The 16,070-nt window shown below is 39.3% G+C and overlaps 1 protein-coding gene across 1 annotated transcript in view; it reads left to right on the forward strand.

Annotated features, from left to right (window-relative positions):
- Positions 1-7,970: 7,970 nt before the first annotated feature.
- LOC113528048 (voltage-dependent calcium channel gamma-2 subunit) overlaps positions 7,971-16,070 on the forward strand; it is a 57,868-nt gene continuing 49,768 nt past the window's right edge. Inside the window, exon 1 of the mRNA XM_026916304.3 lies at positions 7,971-8,437. Within this exon, the coding sequence (XP_026772105.1) occupies positions 8,227-8,437 (211 nt within the window). The 5' untranslated portion in view covers positions 7,971-8,226. The remainder of the gene's footprint in view (positions 8,438-16,070) is intronic.

The following is a 16,070-nucleotide window of genomic DNA, read 5'->3' on the forward strand; positions in this document are numbered from 1 at the left end:
CTCAGGACACACCTCAGGACACAAGTCAGGACACACCTCAGGACACAAGTCAGGACACGTCTCAGGACACGCCTCAGGACACGTCTCAGGACACGCCTCAGGACACGTCTCAGGACACACGTGTGCACAGCACTGGACCCCTGCTGTTCTCCTTCCGCTCGCAGATGGAGGTGGAGGATGCTGTGATCTACCTGTTGCACAGAGCTTGTATTCACCTGGAGCTGACAGGAAGCACAGTGAGAATCATCTTATTTGATTTTTCAAGTGTCTTCAGCACATCCAGCCCTCTCTGCTGGGGGAGAAGCTGCATGCACTTTTTCTTGAACAACTCTTTGGAGGATAAGCATCATAATCTATACTCCGTGTTTATATACGCTACAGTTTTGTACATTTGCATAGTTCATTATTTTAATACTTTTCTTCGGCTATATTATCTTTTGTGTATATGTGTGTATGTGTGTGTGTGTGTGCATGTGTGTGTATGTGTGTGTGCGTGTTTGTGTGTGTCCGCTAATTCAGTTCTTAATGTTAGCAATATAGTAGTGACCTGAATCAAATCTAATATTAGACAACTTTATTTTTAATATTATTTGAAATGTATGTAAGTGACCGGAAATCTCTGACTGAAAATCAACACTTTTTACAGACCAACACAGAAGGCGTCATTATGGTCACTCACACACACACGCACACACACACACACACGCACACACACACACAGTGTAAGTGTGTACAATTCTTACTGAAAAGCAACAGAGCAAAAGGTTCATACTGAGAGAACTGAGATGCAAAGTGTTAATAATGACATTATTATTATTATTATTATTATTAGGTTATTATTACACTATTACATTAATAATTACATTATTATTACATTAATAATTAATAGCCTAATTTTTCATATATGATTTCATTAATTAAGTTGTAAACCAATCATTTTGGCCTGAATCTGCATCCTAATAAACCAGGTCGTGACCGAAATGGAGCCAGCTGATTTAAGTTTGGGAAGTTAGTGCACTCCACAAAGGACAAAGGAGAAATTGAGACGAAGCCGGTAAGGAGGCTTGTGTCTATAGTGCCACCTGCTGGTCAGATTGTGATATAACACACTGGGTTTAGGAGGTCTGATGAAGAGGCTCAGCAAGACATCATCATCATCATCATCACCTTTCTCACTCAGTGAACTAATGAAAGTGTAAAGTATCTCTTATCCCCTCAAGCAGGTTTATTATCTATCTATCTATCTATCTATCTATCTGTCTGCCTGTCTGTCTGTCTGTCTATCTGCTTGTCTATCTGTCTATCTATCTATCTATCTATCTATCTATCTGTATGTATCTATGTATCTATGTATCTATCTATCTATCTGTCCATCTGTCCATATTTCTTTCTATCTATCTATCTATCTATCTATCTATCTATCTATCTATCTGCTTGTCTGTCTGTCCATCTGTTCATCTTTCTGTTTGTCTGTCTGTCTGTCTATGTATGTATGTATGTATGTATGTATCTATCTATCTATCTATCTATCTATCTGAGGGCAAACATGAAATAACATGAAACATTTCATGTAATAAAATAAACATTTTTCATGTAAGCTACAAGCACTTCTTTTTCAATAGTATTTCCACTCAATAACATAAACTAAAATATATATTGTTTAATGACCCTCAGTATCCAGGAATTTCATTGTGTATTAATATAATCATTTGCACATGCAAAATCACATTGGATACTGATTTCCACAGGTCAGGTAATGGGTATAAAAATACACAAGCAGTTAAAACATATACAGAGAGGGACAACAGAGAGGGACAGCAAAGTCATATTTAAGCTTCAGCTGGACATAACTAGACCGAGGACCTGAGCGAGTTAGAGGCAAGACAGGGACAGAGCAAATCAGCAAAAGAATATTAATGTCTAAACATCAATCATCAAAGCAGCCACATTATACTATACTATACTAAGTATTATATACTTTTAAGGGCATTATACACTGTTTCTATTTGTTTAACTGTAGTTACTAAATAATCTGCTTTAGGCGCTACGACTGACTGAATGACTGAATAGTGTTAAACTGAACACACACAGAGACAGAGAGTCAAATAAAGGAATATCTTACTCTTACTCTTAAAAGAAACTCCACTGACCTCCTCTGCATGCATCTTTCTTTCTTTCCTTCCTTCCTTCCTTCCTTCCTTCTTTCTTTCTTTCTTTCTTTCTTTTCTATAATAACTTTGATAATCATGGGTTGTGATTTCCTCCACTGTAACCAAATAAATAAAAAAAATCTTGAAGCTCCTGCCTGTGCTTCACACCAGTTTGAGAACCTGTTAACATTACTGTTAACTATATTAATTGTGTATTAATGTTAAAGTTCATAAAGTGTACTAATACTGTAAATATGGTTAATTATGGAGCGTTAATGTATTTGCTTATGAACTACCAGCCATGGAGGAACATCTAAGGAGATTAAAATTTCTGGTAAGTAATGCAGAGGAAAAACAATTAACTTTTTTTAGGACTTTGTACTGAATACAGTTTCCATATCGGATAAGTAACCAGTGTAATGTGAGGAGACTGGGTGAAATATGGACAGAGGAGGCACAGGTGATGTTTCTGTTTGTCCAGAAGAGGGCAGTAGATATTATTAAATCCATTCAAAATCATTAAAATACCACAGAGCACAGGAAGGATGAGGGATTAAAACTTTGATACTTAATTCATATACGTTGTAAACAAGGTAAACAGAAGTGTATATATAAGACAACAACACAAGGAACAAACTGGAGTACAAATACTCCTTCAGGAAGACAAATACAGATTTTTTGGTGCTTGGCACCCTAAAACATAACCTTAACCAGTTGTAGTGTTTGAGTAGATGAGGATTTGATGCATTTTTAATGCACATTAAGGTAAACAGACATAGCAATAAGTCACTTGGATCTAGACTAGTAACCCTAATTTAACATTACATTTGTTTAAAGTCAGAAATGATCAAAATAAGAAATAATTCTGTTTAAGGGCATGTTTTTGTATTACATTTTTCATGAAATTCACTGCAGTTGTTCTATAAATGAGCACTAAATCGATGTCTTTAAACATGTTTGTGAATTGCTCTGGATAGTGTTTGGATCTATCAAATGCTTTAAATGTAAAAAATGTAAATGTACATAGATACAACTTCTATGATATTCATTCATCTTCAGTAAGTGCTTTATCCTGGTCAGGGTCAGGGTGGACCCCGGGAACACTGGGTATGAGGCGGGAATACGATCTGGACATAGTCACACACTCATTCACTTAATTATTTCAATTATTCACTTAGTTGTTTACTTTTAACCCTACTTTCACACTAGCAAGTGACAAGTCACTCATGTCGCTTGTACTTTGTCTCTTGTGGGTGTGTCACAACTACTACTGTTGATGCTTGTGGGCGTGGCCTTGTCCAGTGTTTTTTTTTTTTTTTTTTTTTTTTTTTTTTGAGAAACAATAGTAGCTACTTCCTTCCAAACTTTATTTTTCTGCATAATATCTCTATATGCTGGATATGACAGGATAAGATGAATTCACGTTTATAAGTTGTTCTTCCATTTTTGTCCAACAAACAGTAAACAGGAACTAATTGCAGGTAGGAAATAAAGTTGTGAGCGGGGAACTGAAGAAATGTCGGACCACACATGCCATAGGACTGGTCCAATGAATCATCTGAGCCAAATGTTGCTTTGTTGCAGTCACTGAAATCACAGCTCGGTGTCACACACGTACTTAGAAACTCTGTTCATTTGTTTTTTTGGGGGCTGCAACAGAACCGATTAAAAGGAACAGCTGCATATTAGGCCCTAGTACCTTGCTTGTGGAAAAGGGCTACATGGTGGTCCACATGGCAGCAGTCACAGAGTCTCTCTTTCCAGCGGTGAGTGTGGGACAGAGCCGAGGCTGTGATTAGAATGCAAGGGAGCGAGTCATTGCTGCAAATTGAAAATATATTGATTCTCCTTTAGTGGTGTTCTTTCCTGGCCAAGCAGTCAGGGCTGAGGACAGGCCAGAGACACACACACAAACACATACAGAGAGCGAGACTGGTGGAGAATAGATGAGTACCCTGAAGCAGACAAGAATGGTGGAGAAGGTGGAGAAGGAACATGCTCTTACATCACAGAATCAAATCAGGGGAGCTGTCGGTATCACATGGATAGTAATTCCATCCTTTACAGGTGCGAAGTTATGAGACCAACACCAAACTCTGTGCTGAGGAAGAAAGTGATTAGGTATGAAGATGGAGCCACGAGTATAGAGTTCAATAATACATCAGCAAGTCTGTCTGAGACACAGAAAACAACTCCACAAAGCCGATTAAGCACACGGCATTTGGTGCATCATGCTAAACTGGTTAGCTACATTAGCCTGACGGAAAATTAGAGAAAGTTCAGACACCAAACATGTCTTCATTGATTGATTACATCAGCCAAAATCATTGTATACATTTCATTTTGGAAGAAATTTTTTTTAAGTAAAATAATTAAGAAAGGCGCCTCGCTGTTTGCATTGACTTCACAAGGTTTTTTTTGCACTGCTAATCTGGTTAGCAGTGCTAATAGGATCTATAATAACACACTGTGATATAATCTGTTTGGTGTATTGGTGACAAAGACCACACTGAAGTCTCTCAAACTAAACTTCACTAATACTGTATGCCCACTCATTAACTCCCAGTAAATCCATTCTGTGTTGATTCACAGAGGATTTTACTCACACACACACACACACACACACACGCACACACACACAGAACATGGCCAAAGCTAGCAGTGCTGTTTGCTCATTGTTCATTGCAGTGATTGTCACACAGCTAATGGAGACCGGATTAGCATGCAGGGACAAGCAGGCAAACACAAGCTCCCATGGTGAATAGGAACCTGGCAGCAACAAATGCACAAACACACCCACACACACGCACACACACACACACACACACACACACACACACACACACAGTATAGCGTACATGTGCAGTATAGAAGCATGCAGTATAGTCTACAGCATGCGTTCCACTTGTGGGAAATCTTGTATGTCCAGCTCCAACGTGGGAAAAAAAAACATGGACGCCTCCACACTTGTCTTTTGTTAGCAAAAAGTTAGCCAGTTTCCTGAAAGTGACCTCAAATTGCTTCATTTTAGCCGAAATATTTTCGTTACTGTGGCCAAAAATGTTTAAATTTTGGTGGTTAAAGCTAAATTAATGCAAAGAAACTGCAGGGAAAAGCGTAAAGTACTAAAATACTAGCATGAAATCATAGCAGACCAAACAGCTATGTAGCTGTGGCTAATTGTTGTTGGTTAGCATTAACGTCCTCACATAGACAATAAATCAACTAAGGTAGATTTTTTTGGGTTGGCTGGGAAACATTTACATGAAAAATACCTCTGAGTATTACTGCAGTGTTTACGTTGCAGCTGTTGCTTTCTTCACAAGTTTTTTAGCTTTATTTAACAATAAAGCGTTGCATTATGAGATGTCGTAGTAATAGTAGTAGTAATTGAAATTTGTTGCAGAGCTCTTTAGAAAACTAAATCAAGTCAACATGGAGACTTCAGAGACACAAACTGCCCAGAAATATTGTCATTTGATGCAATTTCCATTTTAAAACAATGAATAAATAGCCATTTAAGAATGTACCCAGTTTATTAAATATGAAAGTGTGTAACTTGCTAAAGGGAACAGAGAAATATCCCGCAGTGTTGACTGATTACCTGGTGGAAAACTAGTGAACCTCGATCTGTTGTGTATTGTTTACACTCATTTTATTAAATTAGCCAGCTATTGCCCAAAGTTAGTTGTTCCTATAAGATCTGGCATTGCTAAATGAAAGCTTTGGTTTTGTGGGATAGCAAATGGCTAATTCATGGCTAGATAGCTAACATTAGCTAGCCAATAACCAGCAAGAATGGAATAAAACATAGCAGCGATCTGCGGGGTCCAAGCACTCTTCACAATTATCGCTTCCAGTGACCAGTTCTTGTCAAGTTATATAAAATAATAAATAAAACCACAGATAAACTTATTTATCAACTTTTGTGATGGTAGCTCATCATGTGATTCACATGATTAGCATCTTGTTATGGGATGCTAATCATGTGAAATGTCTGCTGAAAGCTGATTGGCAGAGAGTGGCTATGTCTTTGATATAACCCAGTCATTATTAACTTGAATAAATCATCAGCTCCTTTAGAGATTAGCAGAACTATGCAGTACACCAAATGTCAGACCAATCAGACTTACAGTTCCCGAGAATTGGCTGTCTGAACTTAGCTCCGCCCCCTATTATTGACCCAAACTTTATTATATGGAAGGTAAAAATGGCGTAATCTTTCCACGTGTCTGTAAATCAATGAGTAAAATGATGCATTCAGAAATCCCAGAGATACTGGGGTGATATTTACATTACCCTGCCTACTTATGAGAAACTCATCCGGTCCGAATAAGGCTTGCGGGATGTTCATTCGAACCGCTCACCTGTTTGCATGAAAATAATGTAAAGTGTTAAATGAACACTGTGGTATTGTTTGGGTGAAAAAATATAATCTTGTATTTGTTGTGTAATGTTTACTGATTTATGAGCTTGTTCTTTTATTACTATTATTATTATTATGATGATGACTATCTAGTGCTGGTTATTACTGTAGTGCGCGCGCTAAGTGTATGAGCATGCAGGAGTGGCGCGCGCCAATGGGAACGGAGGGCCGGTCTCCGGTCTGCTCCCGCCTCCTCTGCGCTCCGGTTCCTCTTCTTGCTTTCCGCAACACGTCGCGTTTTGTTTTTCATCACAGGACTCTTTCTCTTTTTTTTTTTTTTTTTCCTCCTCCCCCTTTTCTTTTTCTCGGTACATGGCGCAGAGGAGCCGCGCGAGCCGGTCGCCTCGTGTCCGTCCATCAGCGGGCGTCGCGGATTTGGATGTAACCGCGCGAGAGGGGAAAAATCGGCGGTAAGACCGGTAGCTTACCGGGCGGGCAGGCGCGCGCCACCGAACCTCCTATCTTTCCATCCATCTCTTACATCCTGACATCAATCCATCCTTCCACCCACCGTGCATCTCTCTTTCGCGCGCTGTCTCCCTCTCTCTCTCTCCATCTCTCTCTCTATCTCTCTCTCCGTTCATGTCGCGCGATGCCGCACGCGGATGCCGTTCTCGTTTTCGGAGGACATTTTCGCAGCGTTAGGAGCCACCTATGGAAACTAGGGATCAAAATTTTAGGAAGAAAAGAAAGAGGATATCAGCCGGGTCTTCCTTTGAGTTTATTTTATTTTATTTCCCCTTTCATCTGTCTGCTGATTGATTGATTGATTGATTGATTTTGATTGGTTGGTTTCCTCCCTCGTGCATTTGCTCCCTTTTCTAATTTGTGACACGGATGTCACCGGCACATCTGCACACCACTGACATTTAGTCCTCTTCTGGATTCATTTCAAATCATCCACCAGTTTCTCCTGCATCTGCCATCCCTTTCTTCATGCTTTCTATCTCCTCATTCAAACAGGGTTCTTAGTTATAGCTTATTGAAGAGCAAGGTGTGTGTGTGTGTGTGTGTGTGTGTGTGTTAGACAATTTTGCTGCTCTTTAGCTCCACACTTGTGATACATTGCATATATCGATATAGAAACACTGAGGGCAAAGCATCCCTGTGGTACTGAAGCATCCCTGCTCCACCCCCATTTCACGCCAGCATTTCATCCTTGCATTCCTCCGGAGTGCTGTATTTAACACCTTTAACACATCATAGAGAACGAGACGAGCTCAGAACCTGCAAAAAGGATTTAACACACATATAGACGTATTAGGCAGTGCGCTTGTCACATGCGGCTCTCAGATCATCATCATGCCATTAAAGGCCCTATAAGCAGTTTTGCTGATAGATTAGTACGTGTATATCGTGTTTGATTAAAGGGACACACTTAACTAAGCTGCTTCTTTAGCTGGTCTTATTGCAGAAAAGGAGCAGGAGAAAGAAGCACAGCACCAGCCGAAGAGGCTTTTCCAAATTTCTTCCCTAATCAGTAATCGTACAAACGCAACCATAAGGTTCCCAGCGCGTCCGCCTCCTTCCCCCTCCTTCCGCTCCAACCTGTCCCGTTTTTTCCATTCGTTCCGCTCCCCTCCGTTCTCCAATATTTATTTCCTGTACGTGAAGAGGAAAGGGGGTCCCCCCGTCGTGCAATGCAGCAACATGGGCACGTTTGACCGCGGCGTGCAGATGCTGCTGAGCACGGTGGGCGCGTTTGCCGCGTTCAGCCTCATGACCATCGCCGTGGGCACAGACTACTGGCTGTACTCGCGCGGCGTCTGCAAGATCAAGACATCCAACGAGAATGAGACCAGCAAGAAGAACGAGGAGGTCATGACCCACTCGGGCCTGTGGAGGACATGCTGCTTGGAAGGTAAGGAGCTTGACTCTCTTTTTTTTTGTCTCTTTCATGTCTGGTGGTTCTGTATTGCAGGTTTGTCCATCACATTTCTGGCACATTTCAGGGCTTCTTCCACTCTAACACACCAGATTCGTATCATCAGTTCACGTTCATGACTTCCAACTGATCAGAGATCTCCATTTCGGCCCAACAGGCTCTGAACTAACTTGGGTAATTGAACTAATTGCCCAGAAAATGGACATATATGTCCATTTTTTGTCTATTTAAGTTTGATTCCTTGTACATGACCACACGTTTTTTTTCTACATCAACCAAAGATGGAGTTTAAATGTTGTGTGGAGTTTGAAATAGCAGCTGGTAAGAGAAACACCAAACTTGGAAACTCCACCCCCTTTCTAACTATTTTTTGGTCCCACATTTTTTGTGCACATTACCACCTCCCCGTCTCCACCCTAATACTCCTGACCTCCTACACCCACGCCTGAGCAAAACTCCAGCCCAAGTTCTCAGAGTTCTTCCCATCTTACAAACTTTAATCCAGACCAAAACTGGATTTGTATCTAAATCAGGCCAGAACAGACCACTAACATAACGACGACTCGGGTGTGTGCTGTTATAGGAAAATAATCAACAAAGGGGTAGTATGACAAAGCAGAGTTACTGTTACCACCTTGAAGTTGATTATTTTTCTATAACAGCATGTCCTGAAGTGGTTTATTTCCATCTTATACCACAGCAGTTTGCCAATGATTACCATTGTTTACTTATTAAAGAAAAACACATCATAGTATTTATCCATTTATAGTTTCTTTAATGTTGTGGAATGTCCGTGAAACAGGTTAGTTCCTGTTCTCACTTATTTTATAGCAGCTATAAACAGTCGATCCCTCACCAGCCTCTCTTTTTTTCTCTCTCTCTCTCTTGAAAAATGCAGCTTGTCATGTTATTGAGAAAGATGAATATCCAACATCCGATTAGTTGGAGTTCCAACTAATAAACTGGGACAGAAAGTTTTTAAAAAGGTGAAGATATGTGTTCCTGGGTGGTTCTAAAGTGTTTGATGTATCATCAGGAGATCACAATCCTAATCAAGCACAATTGGTCCTGCTCTCTCACCTGCCAATCAAAGAGACGCTGACCAATCGCGGCCATCCGTGAGCTCGTGTCTGATGTCATACAAACATGGCAGCGTTCAGAGAGAAGCACACTGTTAACTGGAAATGCTTTTGAACTATTACAGCATAAATACACTCACTGTCCTCTTTAATAGGAACGCCTGTATGCTTGCTCATTTATGCATTTATCCATTCAGCCAATCATTTGGGAGCAGAACAATGCATAAAACCATGCAGATATAGGTCAAGAGCTTCAGTTAATTTTCACATCAAACATCAGAATGGGGGAAAAAAGTGATCTCTGTGACTTTAACCATGGCATGGTTATTGGTGCCACATCACGTTCAACTCCTGTCAGCCAAGAGCAAGAATCTGAGGCTATCATGGTCATAAACTCCCTGAAACTAGACAGGTGAAGGGTGAGCTTGTGCCCATGATAGGCTCAGATTCCTGTTCTTGGCTGACAGGAGTAGTCTTCTGCTGCTGTAGCCCATCCACCTCAAAGTTTGATGTTTTGTGCATGCTGAGATGCTTTTCTGCTCACCACATTCGTAAAGAGTGATTATATGAGTTACTATATCCTTCCTGGCAGCTCAAACCAATCTGGCCATTTCCTCTGATCTCTGTGACTTTAACCATGGCATGGCTGATGGTGCCACGTCACGTTCCACTCCTGTTAGCCAAGAACAAGAATCTGAGGCTATCATGGTCATAAACTCACTGAAACCAGACAGTTGAAGACTGGAAAAAGACCAGGTGATTTTTTTCCCCCTAATCTTTAAATGTTCAGTCTGGGTGAGCCTGTGCCCATGATAGCCTCAGATTCCTGCTCTTCTGCTGTTGCAGCCTGTCCACCTCAGAATGGGCTTAAGTTCTTACGTTTCTTAAGTTTTTACAGGCAAATCTTTGGTCAAAAGTTTGTGATCTTGTGAACTGAAGTAAAAAGTGAAAATGTGTGTGCCTTCATCCATATTCTCAACCTTAGTGTGTGTCAAATTGAATCTCCAGCAGCCGTGAACCTTCAAACCAACTATTTTCATGTACAAGTTCATCATAGTTGGGAGCATTTAAGACAAGAGTTTTATACGCCAATGAGAGGTACCAGACACACAGTCAGGTGGTGTGTTGGAGCATCATGATCAAACAATCCTGAAATACACACATACACGCCCAGAGCTGACAAACCCAAGCTATCGCACATGCTACTTCCTGTCAAGTTTTACAACAAGTCTTTAGTGTTGAAGTAACTCATTTCATCTCATCTTATTATGACTGAAATGATATTAGCATCTTTAACATACAGATGGAGACTCATAGAAAAAGTTCTTTAGACTGACACCATATAAGAACCATTTTTTTGGTTTCCTAAAGCAATGCTTCTTAAACTGGCTGCAGCCTTCAAGAGTAAAACTCCCTTATGACCACAGTATAGATTTAATGCCAAGAAAAACGGAGCAAATTTGTACCATGATGTTCATTTATTCGACCCATTACAGCTTCCTGAACTTTCCGCTCACCAGACGTACATGTGGAACACTGCGTTTCATACTAACATCACATCCTGGTTATAATTTTAACAATGAAATGAAACCGTTTCCTTTCAAGTGACCAGTAAAACAGGCTTACATCTCCAATAATTACATAATAGCCATGAACAGCATTGATAGTAGTTGGTGATTATCTTTAGCACCTTCATGTGATCTTCTAAAAGCAATACAGTCACAGACCCACTGGATAGACGTCACAGACCCCAGTTTGAGAACCAGGGTTCCTACAGAACCTTCAGATTTATAGACCTTCAACTTTCTGAAATAAATACCTTTTTCAACTTAAATAACCAAAAAAGTTAGCATTGGGAAGAATCTGAGGTGGAAAATGATTCTTAAGATTATTGCAGCAAAATGGTAAAGAATCCTGAACTGAAAGGTTCTTTAAGGAACTAATAATGGTTCTTCACTAGCATCGCACTAAAGAGATGGTTCTCAAAGTGGACTTACAGTGATGCAAACCAACTATTATTAATGCTGTTATAAATATTATTGAGTTTCAATATTATTGAGCTTGAAATGATTTTCTATTGGCAGATCATTTTGCTTCTTTTTAGAAACAAATGTTTAAAATTAGCAAAATTATCTACCAATATAACAAGAAATTTCTAGAAATTTGTTTAATAATCTTATATTTCATTTATTGTAATCTTATAATAATAGATCAATTTGACTATATTTGAGATATTTACACTTGCTAATGCGTCATTTTTTTGCAGTTTAGTTGGATTCTATTCGATCTACTCCTTGTAATTTTTTACACTTAAAGTTGTCCTTGGCTGCAAAAAAAGTTTAAGACCTTAAGGAATTAAGGAAGAAAATAATTGTGAATTATTTTATGTGACTTTTACTGTATATTATGTAGTGCTTACATCACTGTTGATGTACAGTCGTTGACTTTGGCCACATCTGTGAGCGTGTTCTTAACATCTGCTCAAGTTTTGCTGTCCGTCTGTCAGACGCAACCTTAAAGGACACAATGTTCAAGGGGACATGACTTCTGGTTTAGCGGCATAGCAGCAAATCTAAAAATTAGGATTTGTTGAGTTGTCAAATCTCTGCCAAATGATCGATATTTCCTGGAAGACAATGTCCTGCTGTTAATGTTCATGTTGTTGAGGAAGTGTGTGTGTGTGTGTGTGTGTGTGTGTGTGTGTGCTGCATTTATGTTTACATGTTTTAATTTCTGACTTGTGTTGGTTCTCAGGTTTCAGAAAGCTGACCAGTGCACACGTCATATTGTGTAGAATTGTTTATAAATGTTGGATCAAAACTGTTTTTTTTACACTTCTGTACTTATCACAAGTATCATGAGTGCTTTTAAACCTCCAGATTGGACATTGAAGGCTGTTTTTTTTTGGCCTCTTGTCCATTTGTTTCGACATTAAATTCTTGAAAAACTAAATATCATGATACATATTGTGTCTGGTAAAGTTGTTTTAAAGTATCGCGGTGTTTCTTTGCCGTATCGTATCGCTCACCCCGTAATAAGACCCTCCTGCAGCTCATCAGTCATGTGCGAGTTCCTCAGAGCTCCCTGAAGCGAGCGGGTCGTAAATCACCGAGCTCGGCTCAGATGGTGAGCCGCTGGAGGTGGAGCAGATTTACAGCGAGTGTGTTAGCGTAATCTTCCCCTGGAGCGGTCCGAACCGATCGGAGAGAGGCAAGACTGCAGTGAAATTACCAGCGCTTCAAATATTTACATCAGATCGGCTCCTGCATCTGTGTGCGTGTGTATGTGCGTGCGTGTGTGTGTGTGTGTGTGTTTTTGATGAAAAGACCACCCAGCAATCTATGTGCTCCATTAAAAATACATTCATCTGAAAGTGTGCTTAGCGTCTGTATACAGTGTGTGTGATAAATCTCTTGACAGATCCACTGTATAGTAATACCTTAACGAGGCATGATGAATGTTTATTACACGATCATTACTACAGTTTATTACAATATGAAGAGGATATTATATTTAAAATAATGTTACATGTTCACCAGAAGAACAGGATTTCAATCCTTAGAAGTCACGGGCAATCACAAGACACGCGGTGTCATTTCATATGAATTATTTCTGGCTTGCAGCTCAGAAACTGTTGAAAGTGCAGATTCTACACTCTCAATCAAGCTGACATTTGTCTTTGTAAGCAGGAGAGATATTCACGCTGAAAGACAAACACGTCTATTACAGTTTGCAATATTTTTTCAACATCAAAACAATTGGAAGAAAAATGCAGGCTCCAGGCGTCAGTTCGGAAATGGACTCATTGGAGTCAATGCAAGAAGAAAGGGGGCGGGGCTATGTTTGAATAAAAATATAATGAAAATAATTCTAGATTATAAGATTATAACTGAGAATTTTTATAATTCTAGTTTCAACAAGTTCTGTTCTGTGGCTTTACTACATGACTGATAGATGATTAAAAAAAATTGAAATACTTTTACAGAATATCTGCATGATATTACATACTATAAAATAAATACTATATATTATATATAAATATTATATGTAATTATGTAATATAATATAATATAACCCACAGAGAATTATTTTCATTCTAGTCATTTACCCGAAGTACAATTTTAAATACAGAAGTAATGTGTCATTCTCATGCTGCGTTCACATCAGCAGCGATTTTTCGCCGTGCATCGCTCAAATCACTCTATGTTTGTCCCAAGTAGGCGGTCTTATCTTTAGTTGTTTTTTTTTTTTTTTCAGCAGTTGCCATGGTTTCACTGGGAGCACCAGGGTAGTGAGATCTGCCCATGCAAGCTAGCTACAGAACTAAACACCCATTTGACAACACATCAGATGTCCTCCTGTTAAAAGTGAAATTCCTCATTTACTTTGAACAAAGTGTATTCTAAAGTATGAGGTCTGTTCCTGTGAAAATACAAATTTAGGGAAATCGCTTATGCATAAATTGCACATGTTCAGTGAATTACAGTATATAGTAAGCTTGTGCAATGTAACAATTTAATTTGACGATTTTATTACCAGACCTGCCAACCTCTTACGTGTTTTGCGTAGGAGCTCGGCAGTTTAAGATTCGAGAACACTAGTATGAGTTATCGCTCAAAAAGACACCCAAAGACAATGTTTTTTCTTATAAAACAGGAAATGAGCCACTCAACACATAAAACAGGACATGAGCCACTCAACATATAAATCTGGAATCATTTGCGCAGTTGTTTTGAACTCTCCAATATTAACCGCGACTGCCTGGAAGCCCCGCCCACTTCTCCCCTATCTCACATTCAGTCGGGATTTGTGTGTGTGTCCTCGCTTTCCGTCACAGTACATGGAGTGTGTGTTTGACTAAGCTAACATTACATAAGTATATATTTAACGTCTGTTACATATATTTATGAGGGATGCCACCGAAATATTTCAGCTGAATATAGACAAAAATGACATTTACAGTTTTCGGTAAAAAAGGACTAACATTTTGACCCAAAACAGTTAAACAGGTTAAACATCATAAGAAAGTGATAACAGTGTTATTTAATTATTTATTTATTTTGCTCTCCTGCACCGCTCAGACGTGTTCAAACAGTTAGCAACAGAACAATGAACAATGTCGGCCATGTGGACTTTGCACAACGCAACCAAAAGGACCGTAGTGAAAATATACTGTTATAGTTCTTTTTATTGCTTCTGCACATTACTGCAGAATCACCTAAAAATCCACCATCCAGCTGCAATTTAGCGATTGCCACAGTTCTCAGCTGCACAGCTGATAATATTGTTACACCCTCCTGTACTTTCCTTAACCTGGCAGAAGTGTTTGTTGTCCTGTGTATACTTGGGCAACGCTTCTGGACAGTTATACTGTTTATAAAATGGAAAATCGTGATCAGGGGAAAAATCAGTATCGCACAAGCCTGGTCTACAGTGTCAGAATAAATTGAAAATGCTTGTTCTTTCTTATCACCAGGGTCATTTGATTTTCTGTAAATGAAACCCCTCAGGCCAAGCATGTCGAGTGTCACCGATTGCGACTAGGAACAAATATCTGCATCCATAAACACATACAATGTTTCACCGTAGAGGAGAAAAGTACTACAACACCACCCATCCCTCCCAGTGGTAGTGTCTTCATTTCTCACTTGTTAAAATTGAACTCCCCGCCCACTTCAGTTGCTGAAACATCGATGTTATTGCGCAGCTTGAGTATCACTGTCTGATCTCTCTGACTGATCATCGGCACACGTCCAGCTCCGCCTGTGAGATTCTGCTCTCGGTTCATCCTATTGATTGATTAACCAAACCAGACCGGCATTAAAACTAACGGCAATTAAAAAGAAGGTTCAAGAGAGCACATCGATGAGCCGCACAACCATGAGAGTGGAAATACAGCTCATTCACAGGGAAGCGAATGACAGACGCTCCACATAATCTGTTGACTAATGCTAAATGGATTAAACATTTATGTAATTGTTTATTTATGGAAGGAGTCTCCAGTGTCAGCGCTTTGTACCAGTCCGAGATAAAGCTGTAACTTTCAGTTTTCTGACATCTTCAAGAGAGAGAAAAAAGAGAGGCTGGTGAGGGAAGGACTGTTTATAGCTGCTATAGCATAAGTGAAAACAGGAACTAACTTATTTCACTGTTGTTCCACAACATTTTAAAACATCATACTTTAATACTTCATAATGCAATACAAATATTTTTAGGAATTTAGAATGCTTCAGAAGTTTTGCAATTCAAAATCTCTAAATATCGAATCATGTTTTTGAAAAGGTTTTACTTCTTTTCTGTATCTAATGTATAGACATTTCCGATACAGCAATGACTCGTGTTGAAAGAGTTACCATTTTTCTGGGATTCTATTCATCAGCCATTTTCTCAACATGACTTCAAGTCTTTTGACAACATGAGTCAAATCTTTTAGAAAGAGGAACATCCATATTAATAATTTTGCACTCAGGTCATAGTTTAACCATAAAACTAGGCCAAATATTCACTCACCATATGTCAATAAATTAATT

Source organism: Pangasianodon hypophthalmus, chromosome 13, assembly GCF_027358585.1.
Source record: "Pangasianodon hypophthalmus isolate fPanHyp1 chromosome 13, fPanHyp1.pri, whole genome shotgun sequence".
NCBI lineage: Eukaryota > Metazoa > Chordata > Actinopteri > Siluriformes > Pangasiidae > Pangasianodon > Pangasianodon hypophthalmus.